Genomic DNA, 16,623 nt, shown 5'->3' with positions numbered 1-16,623 from the left:
CTTATTAGTATTTGTTGTTACAGCGGCAACAGAAATACATCATCTGTGAAAATTTCAACTGTCTAGCTATCACGGTTCGTGAGATACAGCCTGGTGACAGACAGACGGACGGACGGACAGCAGAGTCTTAGTAATAGGGTCCCGTTTTACCCTTTGGGTACGGAACCCTAATAAAGTGCATTGTTACTTTATTTTTTTGATAGTACTTAGTGACTTTTGCTTGTCACCCGACGATATTATATTATAATTATAGCAAAGGCAATTTAAAATAGAGAGTTACTGTCATGGTAAATTATGTAGCCGCAGTACATAGTACATTTACTGCCATCTTTCGACAGACGATTAAAACTGCTAGAACGCCATTTGACTTTGATCCTTATTCTTTCACTGATATGTGTTAACTTGTTAAATATTAATATTAACGCCATCTACTCGAGAGTAGGCTGAAGGTTATGGCGACATTGCTCGAAAAGACTGCACCATACCTTTGGCCTACAGTCGAGTAGATGGCGTTAATATTAGTATTTAACAAGTTAACACATATCAGTGAAAGAATAAGGATCAAAGTCAAATGGCGTTCTAACAGTTTTAATCGTATGTCGAAAGATGGCAGTTAATTTACAGTGGCTACATAATTGACTTTGATAATCCGTCTCTATACACTATTCTCTTTGGTGTTATGGTATATTATATAGTATGTATCAGAACGAAAGGCAAAGAGACCCATTAATGTTTAGGTCATACTGAGCAACTTTTACTATGGGGCCAACCCCGAAATCGCGAAAATAGGAATAGGAATTCTCTTCCATAGGAAATTTCAACATCAGACCAGCAAAATGTATGAAACATCCAATTTTTTCCTCGTTTTCGGGGTTGGTACCATAGTAAAAGTTGCTCAGTATCACCTAAACATTAATGGGGCCATAATGGGGCCTTTCGTTCTGACACATACTGCATAATTGGATACTTTCCTACTAGTCAAATCAGCAACTTTTTTAGAACTGTCAAAACGATTTCCTAATATGGAATTTATATGAAAACGTGTAGAGTGACGTCACGTTCAACTCACTTTTCACATTTCAATCCGATTTATTAAATACAAATTGTGTTTAAAAATAACTGCTGCCTATGTTTTTCTAATAATTATCTGGTGCTTTATGTCGTGCGCGATGTGAAATAAGAAATTTGAAGTAGAGGAAAGTACTCGTTTACAAATAAATCTCACCCACCTGAAAGGCGTGTTTCTTCACATCGATGAACTTCCTGTAGGAGACGCCGCATATGGGGCAGTCTGCCTTCTCCTTGCGCTGTTTGTGCACCTCCCACAGGTGGTCCCATTTCTCGCGGAGCGACGGGAACTTCTCGCGGCAGAGCATGCATCTAGAAAAACAGGAATAGTTAAATTATATTATTATATTATATTATTATTATATCAATATCTGGGAGACCTAGCTTTGCTCGGAAAACATATAAAAACTCAAAAATGCACGTTTTCCCAGAGATAAGACCTAGTTAGACCGATTTTTCGCCCCCCATAACCCGTTCCAAATCGTTTGAGCCGTTTCCCCGAAATATATATAAATAAATAATTATTCCGTTTCAAGGTATAGGAATTATATTTCAGGACATAAGTATACACGTTCTATATCACTACACCTTATATTATAAAACAATGTCCCCCGCCGCGTGTCTGTTTGTGTGTTTGTATGTTTGTTTGTGATAAACTCAAAAACTACTGAACGGATTTTCATGCGGTTTTCACCTATCAATAGAGTGATTCTTGAGGAAGGTTTAGGTGTATTTGTTAACCCGTGCGAAGCCGGGGCGGGTCGCTAGTTACTCTATATACATAATGCTGAAATAGTAAGCGCTATTTAACATTACCAAATACACACAATACACAAGGAAACGTACGTGAACTATATCTATAGAGGGCAGCACTTGCTTTGGCGTGAAATGACAATGTACAGTCGCCATCAGATATATCGGAGCGGCCAATGTGTTCACAATATCTGAACACGCTCTCTAACGCCCTGACAATAGAGGCGTGTTATAGTTATTTGTACAACAAGAGATCAAAGTTTGATATTTCTTCGAGTGCTTATTTTGAGTCCCGTGGAAGCGAAAGATTCTATAAGAGATGTAAATAAGTTTGATCTCGTGTAGTACACAAAATGTTTCACCCTAAGCAGTGAGAACATACCTAGAGGGACAGAGATAATAGAACCCAAGTATATAGAACTTGTATTAGACCCCGCATGTTGAAATGACATTTGACTATAAAGGTCACTTGAATGACATTTTGTCTCACTCAGTGAGCAAAATGCGATTTTGCTTACTGTTTTTAAGAAGCAAAGTACCCTTGTTCGAGCTACTGAGGTGAAAAGATATTTGTGCTTCGATATATCTGGGCCCCCCCACATCTGGCGTCTTTCGAGCGTCGGCGTCTGTCGGCGTCGGTCCAGCGCTATGGAAAATGACGTCGCTGCGCAGTTGCGTCGACGCTGCGTCGACGTTGCGTCGACGTCGGTCATAGAATTGTAGACGCCGACGCTCGAAAGACGCCAGATGTGGGGGGGCCCTAAGATAGCAGTCCCTCCAACGCACACGGCCGCTAGTGCTGAACGCCACGCCACAACATAAATAATAGTACTACCGTACAGAAAGGAAACTTCCTACACAACCGAAGTTTGACAGCGGTTCAGGGTCGAATCATGTTGTCCCTTTCTAATATATCGCACTATCCTCTTCGGCTATTTAGGGTTGTCAAAATTCAACCCATTATCTTATCTGTGGTCGTGCACGCAAAGGGACGTCAAGTGTTGCCAACCCTAATGATTGCTCGGAGCAATGCTAAGCCGAACGGACGGTTCCGTTTACATTTGCCCGTTACCGTTTGCCCGAAGGGAGGAATTTCGCCCCGCTGGCAACGCGTATCGCGAACCTTGTCGGGATACACAAAGGGAGCATTCCACGGGCTGTCCCGTACAAACGCATTTTATTTCATGTGTTGCGACTATGTTTTCGGCATTTAAAGCAGGCGATTATTTTTCTGTGCATATTTTTGATTCTCTTATAGCTGCAAATCTTCAGAAACTTCGCGTTTGTACGGGACAATTTCATGGAATGCTCCAAAGATCGATATTGGGCGGTGAAAGGGTTAAAAGGCCACATACCTTTATATGTATGTATATATATATATATATATATAAATAAAAATCGTTTATTTCAGACTAAGTCCATAAAAATGTTAGTTATATTATATTACAAAACTTAAAAAAGGCTATGTTAGTTAAGAAATAATCAAAAACACACAAAAAAAAAAAAACAAAATTAATTTAAAAAAAGAAAAGGTTCCACTGACAGGAGCAGGTAGTAAATATTTTTATTCACTACCTGGTCCTGCCAATGACAACCTCCACCCAGTACTTGGTTAGCGGACAGTCCAGGCGTTCCGCTAACACCCTCAGCATACTGTTGCTGCTGCCACGCACCCTCCTTAGCATCGAGGCAATTCTTTTCCGCCTTATAGCGAAAAAGTCATCCGCCCGCGCCTCGGCAAACATGGCTGATGCACTGCAGTGCTTCGGCAGCCTCAGCAGCATCCTGAGGATGTTATTGTACTGCACCCTTAAGGTGTTATAGGACCTCTGCGTAAAGCTTACCCACAGGCTGCACGTGTAAAAAGTTTGACAATATGCTTTAAAGAGCGTTAACTTGACTTGATCGTTACAACGTGCAAACCTGCGGGCAAGCATATTTCCCCTCACTGCCATCGCCCTTCTTTCCCTCTCCAGGTCCAGATCGTCATTTAGTTCCGCAGTTAGCATGTGGCCCAAATACTTAAACTGGTTCACTATCTTAAGGGGCTCGCCCCCCAGCATGATCTTAGGCGGGGTGTTTGGGTTATATTTTTTTGCCTTAAAAATAAGCACCTCGCTTTTATTCGCATTATATTTAAGACCATGCTGTAGAGCGTAGCCCTCGCATACTCTAAGTAATCTCCTAATGGAGTCAACCGACGGTCCCAGCAGGACCATGTCGTCTGCATAACTTATGTTATTGAAACAGATATCACCTATATGACAGCCGACATGCGTCCTGCTGAGCCGTACTATCAGCTCATTCACATATAGGCTAAATAGGACGGGGGATGACAACCCCCCCTGCCGTACACCACATTTCAGTCTATACACCTCAGAGTCTACCCCAGCCCATCTTACGCGATTGACCTGGCTGCTGTACCAATATTTTAATAAAGCCACGCACTCCCTAGGTAGATCGGTTTTCTGCAGCTTGTCCCACAATATGTCGTACACAACCAGCTCAAAAGCTTTGGACAAGTCCAGAAAACACGCATAAATAGGCGTGTTTCTGTCCTTGTAGTACTTGACAGCCTGCTTAACGCACAAAATCGCACTCTCCGTCGACAGACCTGGCCTGAAGCCGAATTGAGCGTCGTGAATTTTAATATGTTTACAAAGCTGCGCGTTAATCAGGCTGTCAAGCACCTTCGCTAGTACAGTGGCCAGAGAAATAGGTCTGTAATTCCCCATGTCCGAAAGATCACCCGTCTTGTTTTTGACCAACGGAATTACCACTGTACTAGTAAGTTGCTGGGGCAGATAGGCGTGCCTCATACACAGCGTGAAGAACATTGCCAGCACCCGCGGCAAGTGTACCCCAGCGTACCTGAGGTGCTCGATGCTGAGCCCGTCATGTCCCGGTGATTTACCCCTTTGCATGCTTTTAATGATTTTATCAACCTCACTAGCTGTAAATCTCAGGGAGCATTCACCCGTTCCAGTCTCAGCATCTCTCACCTCCCCCACAGTTGAACACAGCAAGGGACTTACGCCAAATATCCTGCTGAAATTATCTGCGATAGCCTTTCTGTCACTCTCTCCCCCCACGCTCACAGGGACCCCTGGCTTCGTGTTAAGTTTATTTGTGTTTTTCCAAAAAGCTTTAAAGTCCTTAGCTGTCCGGTTAGAGGCAAGAATATCACACTTAATTTGTTCTTGCCTGTCCTGACACCATTTCAGCTTGGACTTAAAAAGCTTCCTGGCTTCACACATGTCCCGGTAGACTGGACCTATTTTAGGTCTGTTCGCAGACACCCACACTAGAAATTTCTCTCTGGCATCCCTGTGAGCATGAGCCACGTACCTGTTCCATCCGGCCACCTGTCTACAGTGTTTCCCCTGCTTTTTCTTGCTAGACTTTTTCGCTGCCTCCGTCAGGGTATTCACTATATAACTATGCATATTATCTAGTACTACTTTATGATTAGAGTCGCTACATAGCTTATCCGCGCATGACGTTAGCTCAGCAGGAAAGTCCAGCAATTTTAACTTCCTGTGACAGATTGCCTGGTAGAGCTCCACTTGAGCTGCTTCTCTTTCACCCCAAAATACGCCCTCATTCCGTGACGTAGAACTATCGCATACAATTTCAACTTTTTCCAGGTCACACTCTATTATAAGCGGCAGATGATCGGACCAATACACGTCGTATTCAACCCTGACATTTCGCACAGTTTTTCTCGCTGCCTCAATATATATATGTATGTATTATTAATCTATATTTATGTATTAATGCCATATTTATTAAAGAATCGTGTGATATATGTATGTATGTACATTGTATATATTTTGTTTCTAGATAAGTTCTCTTTTGGTTTTCTAATGCACCGCCTACAATATTTTCTGCTTGGCCTTAAGGTTGACTGGTAGAGAATGCCTCATGGCATTAAGTTCGCCTTTTGTACATTAAGTTATTCTTTTGTGCAATAAAGTTTTAAATAAATAAATAAATAAATACAGTGAAACCTGGTTAATTGGCACCTGGATAAATGGAAAACCTCAATAATTGCAACCAAAAGTCCGGTCCCGGTCCCTTGAGACCAAAAGGCCTCTATAATTGAAATTTTGGAGCCTCTATAATTGCAATTTAGATTTTAGTGCTTTTCGTAATTTTGCCTCTATAATTGACCACATCGCAACTTAAGACCTCTATAATTGACACTGTGCTAAAAAAATCCGTTATTTTTGCTCTTGTTTTTACCTCTATTATTGAAACGAGTCTTGCTTATTACCTCTGGAATTGAAATAATGTAGTTGTATACAGCAGAAACAATATTTTAATAGCAATGATCATTTTATTTATATCTCCATCCAGAATTTAATGTATTTATTGGGTATCTATCACAGCCTGTAGGTGTAGGTGTAGGTGAAATAGTTTTGATCAATAAAAAACAAAGTATGCTTTTTACATTCTAATAAAACTTTCTTCTACAATTCAAGGGAATTTTTTAAACCCAAATGATAAGAAAATAAAGTGGTAATTAATGTAGTGTAAAAGTGCAAGTATAGACGGAAGCAATATATTATAGAATGTAAGCGTGTAAATCTACTTAAAATGGTTATTTGCACCTCCATAAAAGAAATTTGTCAGAACGCAACCTCTATTAATGAAAACCTCTATAATTGACACAACGATTTTTTGAACCTCGTTAATTGACACGACCTGCTTAAATGAAAAACCTGGTTAATTGACAAAAATTGGCCGGTCCCTTGAGATTGCAATTATCCAGGTTCCACTGTAATACCTGAATTTGGTGAGTATCTTGTCGTGGTGCTGTCGGTAGTGGCGGTTGTAGAAGGAGCGGTCGTGGAACACTCGCTGGCACTGGTCGCAGGTTATAGGGTCTGTTTCCATGTGCATCTGCAATAACACGACCGATTAGTGGGTGTCTGGCAGCTGTTCGTTGGTGGTCGACAGTAGCACGATATACACGGTGGCTAAAAAATAACTGCATTCCCTTTGCTAGGTTTTGGGATTATACTGAGCAACTTTTACTATTAACTAAAAAAAAACATAGAAAATGGACCGTCTAAAATGTATGATACGCCCAATTATTTTTTCGTGATTTCGGGTTTGGTCCCATAGTAAAAGTTGCTCAGTTGGGTACTTTGAAACCCAAAGTTGCCCAAAACCTCCCTGGCAACGGGAATGCACTTATTTTTTAGCCACCCTGTATAAATATAACATACATCCACAACTGTCCTCATTTGTTCCTAAAAATATTTGTTACAAACACACAAATAAATGCTTTTACCAGGATTTGAACCCGGGACCTCCTGGTTCATAGGTAGGATCACTACCGACTAGTAACTAGGGACCGTGCACGTTGGAGGGTCTGCCACCTTGTGGCCTGAATCGGAAACATGCGCACATGTATGCCAAAGCAAGTGCTACCATCTACCGTTCTCGTCGGTACGTTTCCTCGTGCTTAGTAGGTTCTGCCATCTTGTGGGCTACATCGGAAGCATAAACGACACATTTACGCCTCGCGCCAAAAATGTGATGGCTCCTATGCTGCCCTCTATAGCTCATACACGGCATTCTCTCCTTCCTCGCGTTATCCCTGCATTTCGCCACGGCTCATGAGAGCCTGGGGTCCGCTTGACAACTAATCCCATGATTTGACGTAGGCACTAGCTTTTACGAAAGCAGCTGCCATCTGACCTTCCAACCCAGAGGGTAAACTAGGCCTTATTGGGATTAGTCCGGTTTCCTCACGATGTTTTCCTTCACCGAAAAGCGACTGGTAAATATCAAATGATGTTTCGTACATAAGTTCCGAAAAACTCATTGGTACGAGCCGGGGTTTGAACCCGCGACCTCCGGATTGCAAGTCGCACGCTCTCACCGCTGGGCCACCAGCGCTTCTTCTTCTTGCACGGCCACAGAATAAATAATAGTACTAAGTACAGAAGACTCACTCTCTAACAAAACGCGTCTGTCACGATCAGCACAGATATGCCGCTAGGTGGCGACAGCGCCACGCGCGGCTTATGGCAAACACCAAGATTGGGGTCGAACGGATGTACTTTTAGCTAGCTACCTGTAGCCAAGCGACGAAATCGCGGAGTGAGCCACGCCTGGCACGGCATTATAAATTATAACTAACCTGTATATGTTTCTCCAGAGAGACCTTCGCTTGGAACTTCTTACTGCATATATCACATATATACGCCTTCAAATTATGTATCTTCTTATGTTTAGTGAAATTGCTCGAATCACTGAACGTCTTATTACATAACCCGCATTTATATATAGGTAAATTCGCATGATCCCTCATATGTTTCTTGTAATTATCAGGCTTTTTATGTAAATCTCCGCATATCTGGCATTTGAGCATCTGGTTGGTCAGTAGGTTGGCGTAAGCGTCTTCTAGAAGATGCTCGATGAGATGGCGTTTTGTGTCGTTCTTGCGTTCAAAGACTCGGGCACAGACGATGCAGGCTTTGGCTCGGCGGTTCTCGTTGGTGTATTGTTTGGTGAGCGTCTCTGGGAATTGGAGAAGATAATTAAAAACCGAAGTGCGAGTCGGACTCGCGTACGCAGGGTTCCGTACCATTACGTAAAAAAAAACCGGACAAGTGCGAGTCGAACTCGCGTTCCTAGGTTTCCGTAGGTACATTACAAAATTTTTAACAATGTTTTTTTTTTTAATGTGGAACGTGAATGAAATGGTCGGACAGACAGACGCACGAGTGATCCTATAAGGGTTCCGTTTTTTCCTTTTGAGGTACGGAACCCTAGAAACGGCAAAAAAATCACGTTAGTTGTATGGGAGCCCCACTAACATTTTTTTTTGTATTTTGTAGACTTTCAATTTCAGTATTTGTTGTTATAGTTATAGTTAGCAGCAACAGAAATACATCATCTGTGAAAATTTCAACTGGATACAGCCTGGTGACAGACAGACGAACGGGCAAACAGACAGACAGTGGAATCTTTGTAATAGGGTCCCGTTTTTACCCTTTAGGTACGGACCCTAAAACCTATGTATTAAATTAAAAAAAAAACCCTATGCTATATGTCAAAAAGCCTTGACAGGTGAAAACCGCATGAAAATCCGTTCAGTAGTTTTTACAGCGAACATACATACACACACAGACAGACGCGGCGGGAGACTGTGTTTTATACAGGGTGTTACTGACCATGGGGCTTTAATTCCAGGGCTCGATTCTACTCGCTAAACTGAGCTACTTTTATTATGGCACCAACCCCAAAATCCCGATTTTTTTTTTACTTTTTCATACATTTTGGCTGATCAGATGTCGACGTTTTCTATGGAAAAGCCAAAATTTTTTCCCCGATTTTAGGGTTGGTCCCATAGTAAAAGTAGCTCAGTTTAGCGAGTAAAGTCAAGCCCTGGATTTAAAGCCCCATGGTCAGACACATACTGTATTAAGGTGTAGTGATACGGTTCTTTATGCTATAATAAATAAGCGAACATACCTAAGACTTCTTTCAGCGAGCCCGCATTAAGAGACCGTTCTCCGTTCTCTCCAATCTTTATAGTCTCCTGCGGAGCTTTCTCCGCTGGCTCCAGCAGCTGCAGGTGCCTCTCCCAGTGCTCGAACCACTTCTCCTGACCCACCACCTCCTTACAGTTCTTACACTCGTACACTTTACAATTATCAACATCTTCGCAGCTCTTAATAAGCTGCAGCTTAAAAAACTGCGTCTTCAAATGACTGTTCAAATGCGGCATCAGTTTAGTCACACTTTCAAAAACTTGCCCGCATTGGGGGCAAGACATATACCGGTAACCATGCTTATCGAAATGTAACGCGTACTTTTTTAAAGTAGAAAATCCTCTGTCGCATTTAGTGCAGTTATAGTAGACGTCAGAGATGAATTCTTGGGCGATTGGCTTACTGCAATGATTGTTAATATGCTCTTTGTATTCTCTGTGGAATCCTGAGAAATCACATTTATTACATTTGTAGGTTTTCCTCTTTCTATAACCGGCTTTAAGTATAACTTCTGGCTCTAAGTTTAAAGCGCTTAAATCTGATTCACTGACACTTAGACTTGAAGCGTTAGGGCTCACGGCTATTGGGTCTTCGTCTACTTTCTCTTGTTTCACTGTTTCTAACACTGTTTTAGATATCTGGAATACTGTAGAATGCTCCGAGTTATCTGTTATTTCTTCAGCAAAAGCGCTTGAAGCTTTGAATACCTTAGAAATATCGGTTTCCGTGTTAGACATTTGAAGTAAATTGGTGAGTTGTTTCGTAGCTTGCGTGGCTTCGTCATCGGACAGTTTTTCCTCTTTGATATCAGGTTTGATATCTAGAAACTCTGTTAATTCCGCCATTATGTTAATCATGTCTTTACCAGCCTCATTTTCTTCTGTAACTTTTTCATTGCTAACTTCTTTTTCTGTAGTATCTTCTTTTTCCTTACTAACTGTTTTTTGAGCGTCTGGTGCGACTTCTGTTATCTTTTCTTCATCGATATCAATTTTTTCTACTTTAATATCTTTTTCACTGATTTCTGTTACTTTTTCAGGTACAGTTGTATTTATAGGCACCAGTGCCGGTATAATTACAGTGATATCTTCTTTTTCTTGTTTTATCTGTACGGGAGTGATATCTTCAGGCGTAGCGTCTGGTCTCATAGTGATTGTATCGTCGTGAGCTATCGTAGTATTTTTGATTTGAGATTCATCATTGGTTTGATTAAGTTTGTTTTTATGTACTGGCACGTAGACTCGAACTTCTGTAAAGACAAATGTTATTTTACAAAATAGGTTGTACTGTGATATATTCTCGTGCCGCCCATCATATAAAATTATAGCCAAGGAAGTTAGAATCTTGTTGTATTTACAATTATAGTTCGTTATTTTTGGCATTAGAAATTAGGTAAACAATCTTGATGTGTCTTTTAATTGAAAAAGACATTTTAAAAATAAGTTACGGCAAATAAGTAACAATTATGAATCTAATACGATCATTTATATGCTTCTGCTTTCATAAGTAATAGTTTTTGAATTTTAAAAAGCATTTTTCAATTAAAAGACTTGTCAAGATCGCTTACCTTCTTGCAAGTTCTTTCTAATGCTAAAAAAAACGAACTATAGGTTGAATTTTAGTTGTTCGAATATTTTAAGAGTTAAATGCAATGTTACCTACTTTATTTTTAATTAAGGTTGGCATTCCATCGAAACTGAAATGTACATAAGAGATATAAGAGTGGCGAGAGGATATAAGAGGCCTATTCTTCTTCTTCCTCGCGTTATCCCGGCATTTTGCTACGACTCATGGGAGTTTGGTGTCAGCTTGACAACTAATCCCAACAATTGACGTAGGCACTAGTTTTAAAGCGATTGCCATCTGACCTTCTAACCAAGAGGGGAAACTAGGCCTTACTGGGATTAGTCCGGTTCCCTCACGATCTTTCCTTCATCGAAAAGCGACTGGCAGCTATCAAAATGATATTTCGTACAAAGTTCCGAAATACATGGTACGAGCCGGGGTTTGAACCCGCGATCTCCGGATTCAAAGTCGCATGCTCTTACCGCTATGCCACCAGCGCTTATATACAGGGTGGCTAAAAATAACTGCATTCCCGTTGCCAGGGAGGTTTTGGAATTATACTGAGCAACTTTTACTATGGGAGTGAACGCGTTAATATTTTTAGGGGTTAGGGTTAAAGGAAAAACGGAACCCTTATAGGATCACTCGTGCGTCTGTCTGTCTGTCTGTCCGTCTGTTACCGGCTATTTTCTCGAAAACTACTGGACAAAATTAAGTTGAAATTTGGTACACACATGTAAATTAGTGACCCAAAGATGGACATGTTTTTGTTATAATTTTAAAATACATAGGTTCGAAGTTATGTAAGAAAATAGCCAGAAAAAGGCCATTCACCCCTTTATCTCCGAAACTACTGGGTCTAAAATTTTGAAAAAAATACACAAAATAGTTCTTTACCTATAAATGACAGTAAAACCTATTACAAATGTGCAGTCAAGCGTGAGTCGGACTTATGTACGGAACCCTAGAAACGCGAGTCCGACTCGCCCTTGGCCGGTTTTTTCTTATGATAAACATTAGATGTGCTTACGTGGTACAGTCTCGCCTCGAGTGAGTTTGAAGCCCTCCTTACTCGTTGCTTTAGCAGTGGTGGATTTTACCACGGCCTTCGGAGGATCTGAAATATATGAAATTTCATAGGTACAGTGTAGGGAATGCAAATCGGTTATTTTCGGTTATTTTTTGTATGGAAATAATCGGTTATTAACCGAAACCGCGGTTATTTCCATACAAAAAATAACCGATTTGCATTCCCTAGTACAGTGAGCAGAAGTCGTTAAGCGGGCAAGGTTTTCAAAATAGTCTTGACGCGACTTTATTGCTTAGGGGCCCCACTGATTAACAGTCCGCCGGACGGTGTCATCCTGTCAGTTAGAACCAAATTTTGGCAGTTCTGTACTACTGACAGGCCGATATCGTCCGGTGGACTGTTAATCAGTGGGTCCCTTAAGAGAATAAGACCGTGCCAAGGTAATTTTGAACACCTCGCCCGCTTAGCAACTTCTGCTTAGCAAGTTCCAGCGCCCACTCAATATTCGCTCGCCACCCACCAATGGGTCACGACCCATAGTTGGGAATTGCTGCGTTACAGAGTTTTTACATATAGAAAACTTATACCGGGTGTGGCCTGTAATATGAGCAAAAATTTAAACTGTAGGCTGTACTCCTCATACTGACCAACATTTGTTCAGTGTTTTTTAAAAATAACTTGTGGTTTGATTTTTAATACACTTTAAAGTTTATTCTAAGACGCAATGTATTGCGAATTTTGTTATGTTTAAGGCGTGACAAGCTATGATATGGCGTGGCGATGGCAAACTAGCAAACTGTTGATGAGTACAATCTATGTTTTAATTATTTGCTCGTGTTACAGGCCACACCCGGTATAGTATGAAAGGTAACCACAGTTAGCCGCCGACGTAAAGGCAGACCTAATACGTAAATTTTTTTTTTTATAAATAATTAATATTTAACTTACTTTTTTTCACTTGGTCGACCATACACTGCTGCAGCATTATAGTCGGCATAATAATCTGGAATTAAAAACAAACCTTTTTATCACAATATTAGCGTAAAAACGGGATCCTATTACTAAGACTCCACTGTCCGTCTGTCTGTCGCCAGGCTATATCTCATGAACCGTGATAGTGATACCTAGACAGTTGAAATTTTCACAGATGATGTATTTCTGTTGCCGCTATAACAACAAATACTAAAAATAGAATAAAATAAATATTGAAGTGGGGCTCCCATAGAACAAACGCTGAAATTTTTACAGATTATGTATTTCTGTTGCTGCTATAATAACAAATACTAAAAAGTACGGAACCCTCGGTGGGCGCGTGCGACTCACGCTTGTCGGGGTTTTATTAGTTTTTTTTATGGTATAGATAGACTATAGAGTTATGTTTAAGAAGGGAGCGGCTAACGCAAAATTATAGTCTCTAGATTGATTATAAAAACTCGCGCGATCGTCAAATCTTCGTCTGTAAATGCTAATAATTTTGCTCTAAAAAGTAAGATAGAGAAGGTCTCCAGCAGGGGACCCAAATAACCCGACAAACTAACCTAGTAAAGTAGGCATTCGTGCAGGCAGGCCGTGCCGTCATAGTGATGAGTGCATCGACTATACGCTACGGCCGTGTGGCTCGGTCCAGGCGGAGAAAGAGTGCCGGTTAATTTCGTAAAATAGGTTGAAACAATTTATTAATTCTTATGCAATTATTTATATGAAAATAAGTAATTCATAAAGATTGTACGCTAACACAAACAATTTCTTAAAAGTAATCAAAAAATGCCTTGAGAACCGGGAAGAACCGGGAATCCCGGTTCCGGCCATGCCCAGAACCGGGATATGAAATTCAAGAATTTCGGTACCAAGGTACTGCATCCCCTAAAAGCCGATTCCCACCGGCTTGTCTGTTTTTGGACGTTTGAGCAGAGTTGTAAAGGAAATATGTACGCCAAAGTAACTCCGGCTTGCCAATGGATATGTTTGACGCGCCGCCATAGCTGCTCTCCGTGCCTCATTTAAAAATTTTATTATTTTATTATTAGAGCTTTCATTTTCCATAGAGAATTGTAATTTTTATGTTATTTATAATCAGACTATAGGAATCCGCGGGGCAAATTTTGAATTAAGACTTTATGTTTGTGCACTTATAGTACTAATTACAACAATTCTGTTTATAATACATATTTGATTCATATATTTTTAAGTTTTTATTTTCCTCTTGTAGGCCTTCTGGGTAAAAGCATTTAACATATTTTTTATTTAGTCAATCACATTTAATCAAACATTTAATGATATTTCAATTTTCATATGTCATCAATTGAAAGAAAGAAAATACATTGCTTAAACTGTGTGCTTACCTTGTCAGTTTTCGGCCGCCTCGCATCAAACCTCTTATGATACTTGTTAACGTGATTCCTCATTGCCTCATCGCTCGAAAACACCTTGATCTTCTTACACACCAGACACCGATGCATCAATAGGAACTCTTCGCTATGCAACGCATAGTGCTCCGCTGCCATGCAACTTTTGACCAAATATTTATCGCATATCCTACACTGCGCTATTTTGTCCCACATCTTATAATGATGCTCAAGCATTTGTTTATTCTGAAACTTTCTAAAGCAATGCTTGCATTCCGTGACAAAGTTTTTCTTTAAACACACATGGAAGTAGAAGTTGTAGTAGATCTGCTCGCAATCTTTGCATGCCTTGAATACGGTGACTATAGGCTCGTCTGAACGGACTTTGTGGCATATGATCATATGCTCTTCCAAGTCCGGGTTACTTAAGAAAAGAGTCTTACATACATTGCAGGAGAAATCAGAGAATGAGTATTCTTTCCCTAGTTTCGAGATAGCTAAGACTCTTATAGGATTTCTAGGACATCCGCCTTCATGCTTGGTCAAAGTTCTACAGGTTTGGAATCTCTCATCACAATAGTTGCAATAGTAATACGCGTCCGTTGCTCTCTTGTTAGTCAAATGATGGTTATAAGTTTTAGCGCATTTAGTGCATTTGCCATGTATTTCGACGTCTTTAACGCCTGGCGTGTCCCCTTCATACGCAACTATGTCACACTCTAAGTTTCTAGTTTGAATTTGCAGTTTACATGTCGTATGCTGATTTATATGTGTAGCGAAGTCCGTGTATGTCCACCAACCGTTGTCGCAAATATAGCATTTGTAGCAGTAGGGACTCTCTCTAGCTCTAGTAACTATGGTCCACTGCTTCCACCTACCAAGTACATCTTGTAAGAGGATTTCTTGAGGAGTTTTCTTGAATTCAGTAGGAGATTTCTCATGGAACGCCCGCCCCCATTGATTCCTGCAATGCATCACGACTTCTAGCTCCTTTGGGTACTTCCTATGTAGTATAACTAGCATTTTCTGCAATTTCTTCACATCTACATTGCAATTTTTCTCTTCTTCCGTCACCGGTATGGTAAGTTTTTGCTCTAATAGTAAACTATTATCAGCGAAATCTAAGTTTTGTGTATTCTCCGTTTCTTCTGATTCTTTGGACAGACTGAAGAGGTACTTCATGTAGTCAGGAGCATCCTCGTCGGGGGCTGCGGTGTCCATGCCCTCGATTTCCACTTCCACGGAGAATTTATGCGGGTTGGGTTCATGTGGGATGTAGTCTTCTGGTTCTTTCTTGATTTTTTCTAGAAGCAGCTTCTTTTGGGCGGGCTCCTGGAATATAGAGACGGAATAGTTTATAAATGTGTATAAAAAATTGGATACATCACCTAAGCAGAGCCACAGGTGCCCACATACCCTATTTCTGTGTTTCTCAAATAAAGAAAGTAAAATAAATGTCATTAAAAAAAGCTTGCAGGCTTTTAACTTTAGTTTTGGTAAATAAAAAAAAATTAATATATTATTTATAGTTCGTTTTTTTAGCATTAGAAATAAGGTAAACAACCTTGATGTGTCTTTTAATTAAAAACTGAACTGTATCACATAGGAATTCCCCTCTGGTTCGTTCTTTGCTCCTTTTGAATGCGCTCCTCGCATCAGCCTCTCAGTGTGATTTGTTTGCAAGCAGACTGGTGGTTGTGCGTGATGAATGTTTGAGGTTCTGTGAGAAGATGGATGCATGTCCTTCTACTGTTTAAAATGTGTTAATTTATGTCTTTGTAACTTGTGTTGAATTGTATATATATTGTATTCATGTTCTTTAATCTTTAAGTTAGCAGTGGTTTGGTATTTTTACTGTTATGCTGTTTAACTTGTTTTGAAATAAATAAAATAAATAAAAACACATTTTAAAAATAAGTTACAGCAAATATGTAACAATTATGAATCTAATACGATCATTTACATTCTTTTGCTTTCATAAGTAATAATTTTTGATTTTTAAAAAGCGTTTTTCAATTAAAAGACATGTCAAGATTTCTTACCTTCTTGCAAGTTCTTTCTAATGCTAAAAAAAACGAACTATAAACCATAATCATATTAATCATTCTCTAACTCGGATTAGCTTGCTCTAAATGGGGCTGCTAGAGAAAACCTACTATTAAACAACTAAATTGAACATGCATGCAATGGAACCTATCAGTTGAATTTGCCATAGTAAATAAAATACTTCATTTTCATCTTCAATGTTATAATATACTCAGGAATTCCATAAATATCTCTGATCATGAAACCTCACGAAAAAATTGGAAAATTTAGAAGGTATATACGTGTTCTTCATCACGCATGCGTA

At 40.0% G+C, this 16,623-nt stretch overlaps 1 protein-coding gene across 2 annotated transcripts in view; it reads right to left on the bottom strand.

Annotated features, from left to right (window-relative positions):
• LOC134677383 (uncharacterized) overlaps positions 1-16,623 on the bottom strand; it is an 82,078-nt gene that overhangs the window by 3,884 nt on the left and 61,571 nt on the right. For both annotated transcript variants that reach the window (XM_063535825.1, XM_063535824.1), the window contains 7 exons: positions 14,271-15,605; positions 12,877-12,931; positions 11,929-12,015; positions 9,313-10,581; positions 7,976-8,355; positions 6,611-6,726; positions 1,230-1,380 (listed from right to left, as the gene is read on the bottom strand). In XM_063535825.1, the coding sequence (XP_063391895.1) occupies positions 1,230-1,380; positions 6,611-6,726; positions 7,976-8,355; positions 9,313-10,581; positions 11,929-12,015; positions 12,877-12,931; positions 14,271-15,605 (3,393 nt within the window). The remainder of the gene's footprint in view (positions 1-1,229; positions 1,381-6,610; positions 6,727-7,975; positions 8,356-9,312; positions 10,582-11,928; positions 12,016-12,876; positions 12,932-14,270; positions 15,606-16,623) is intronic.

This window comes from Cydia fagiglandana, chromosome 26, assembly GCF_963556715.1.
Source record: "Cydia fagiglandana chromosome 26, ilCydFagi1.1, whole genome shotgun sequence".
In the NCBI taxonomy this organism is placed as follows: Eukaryota; Metazoa; Arthropoda; class Insecta; order Lepidoptera; family Tortricidae; genus Cydia; species Cydia fagiglandana.
This window is presented reverse-complemented; position numbering and strand designations above follow the sequence as displayed.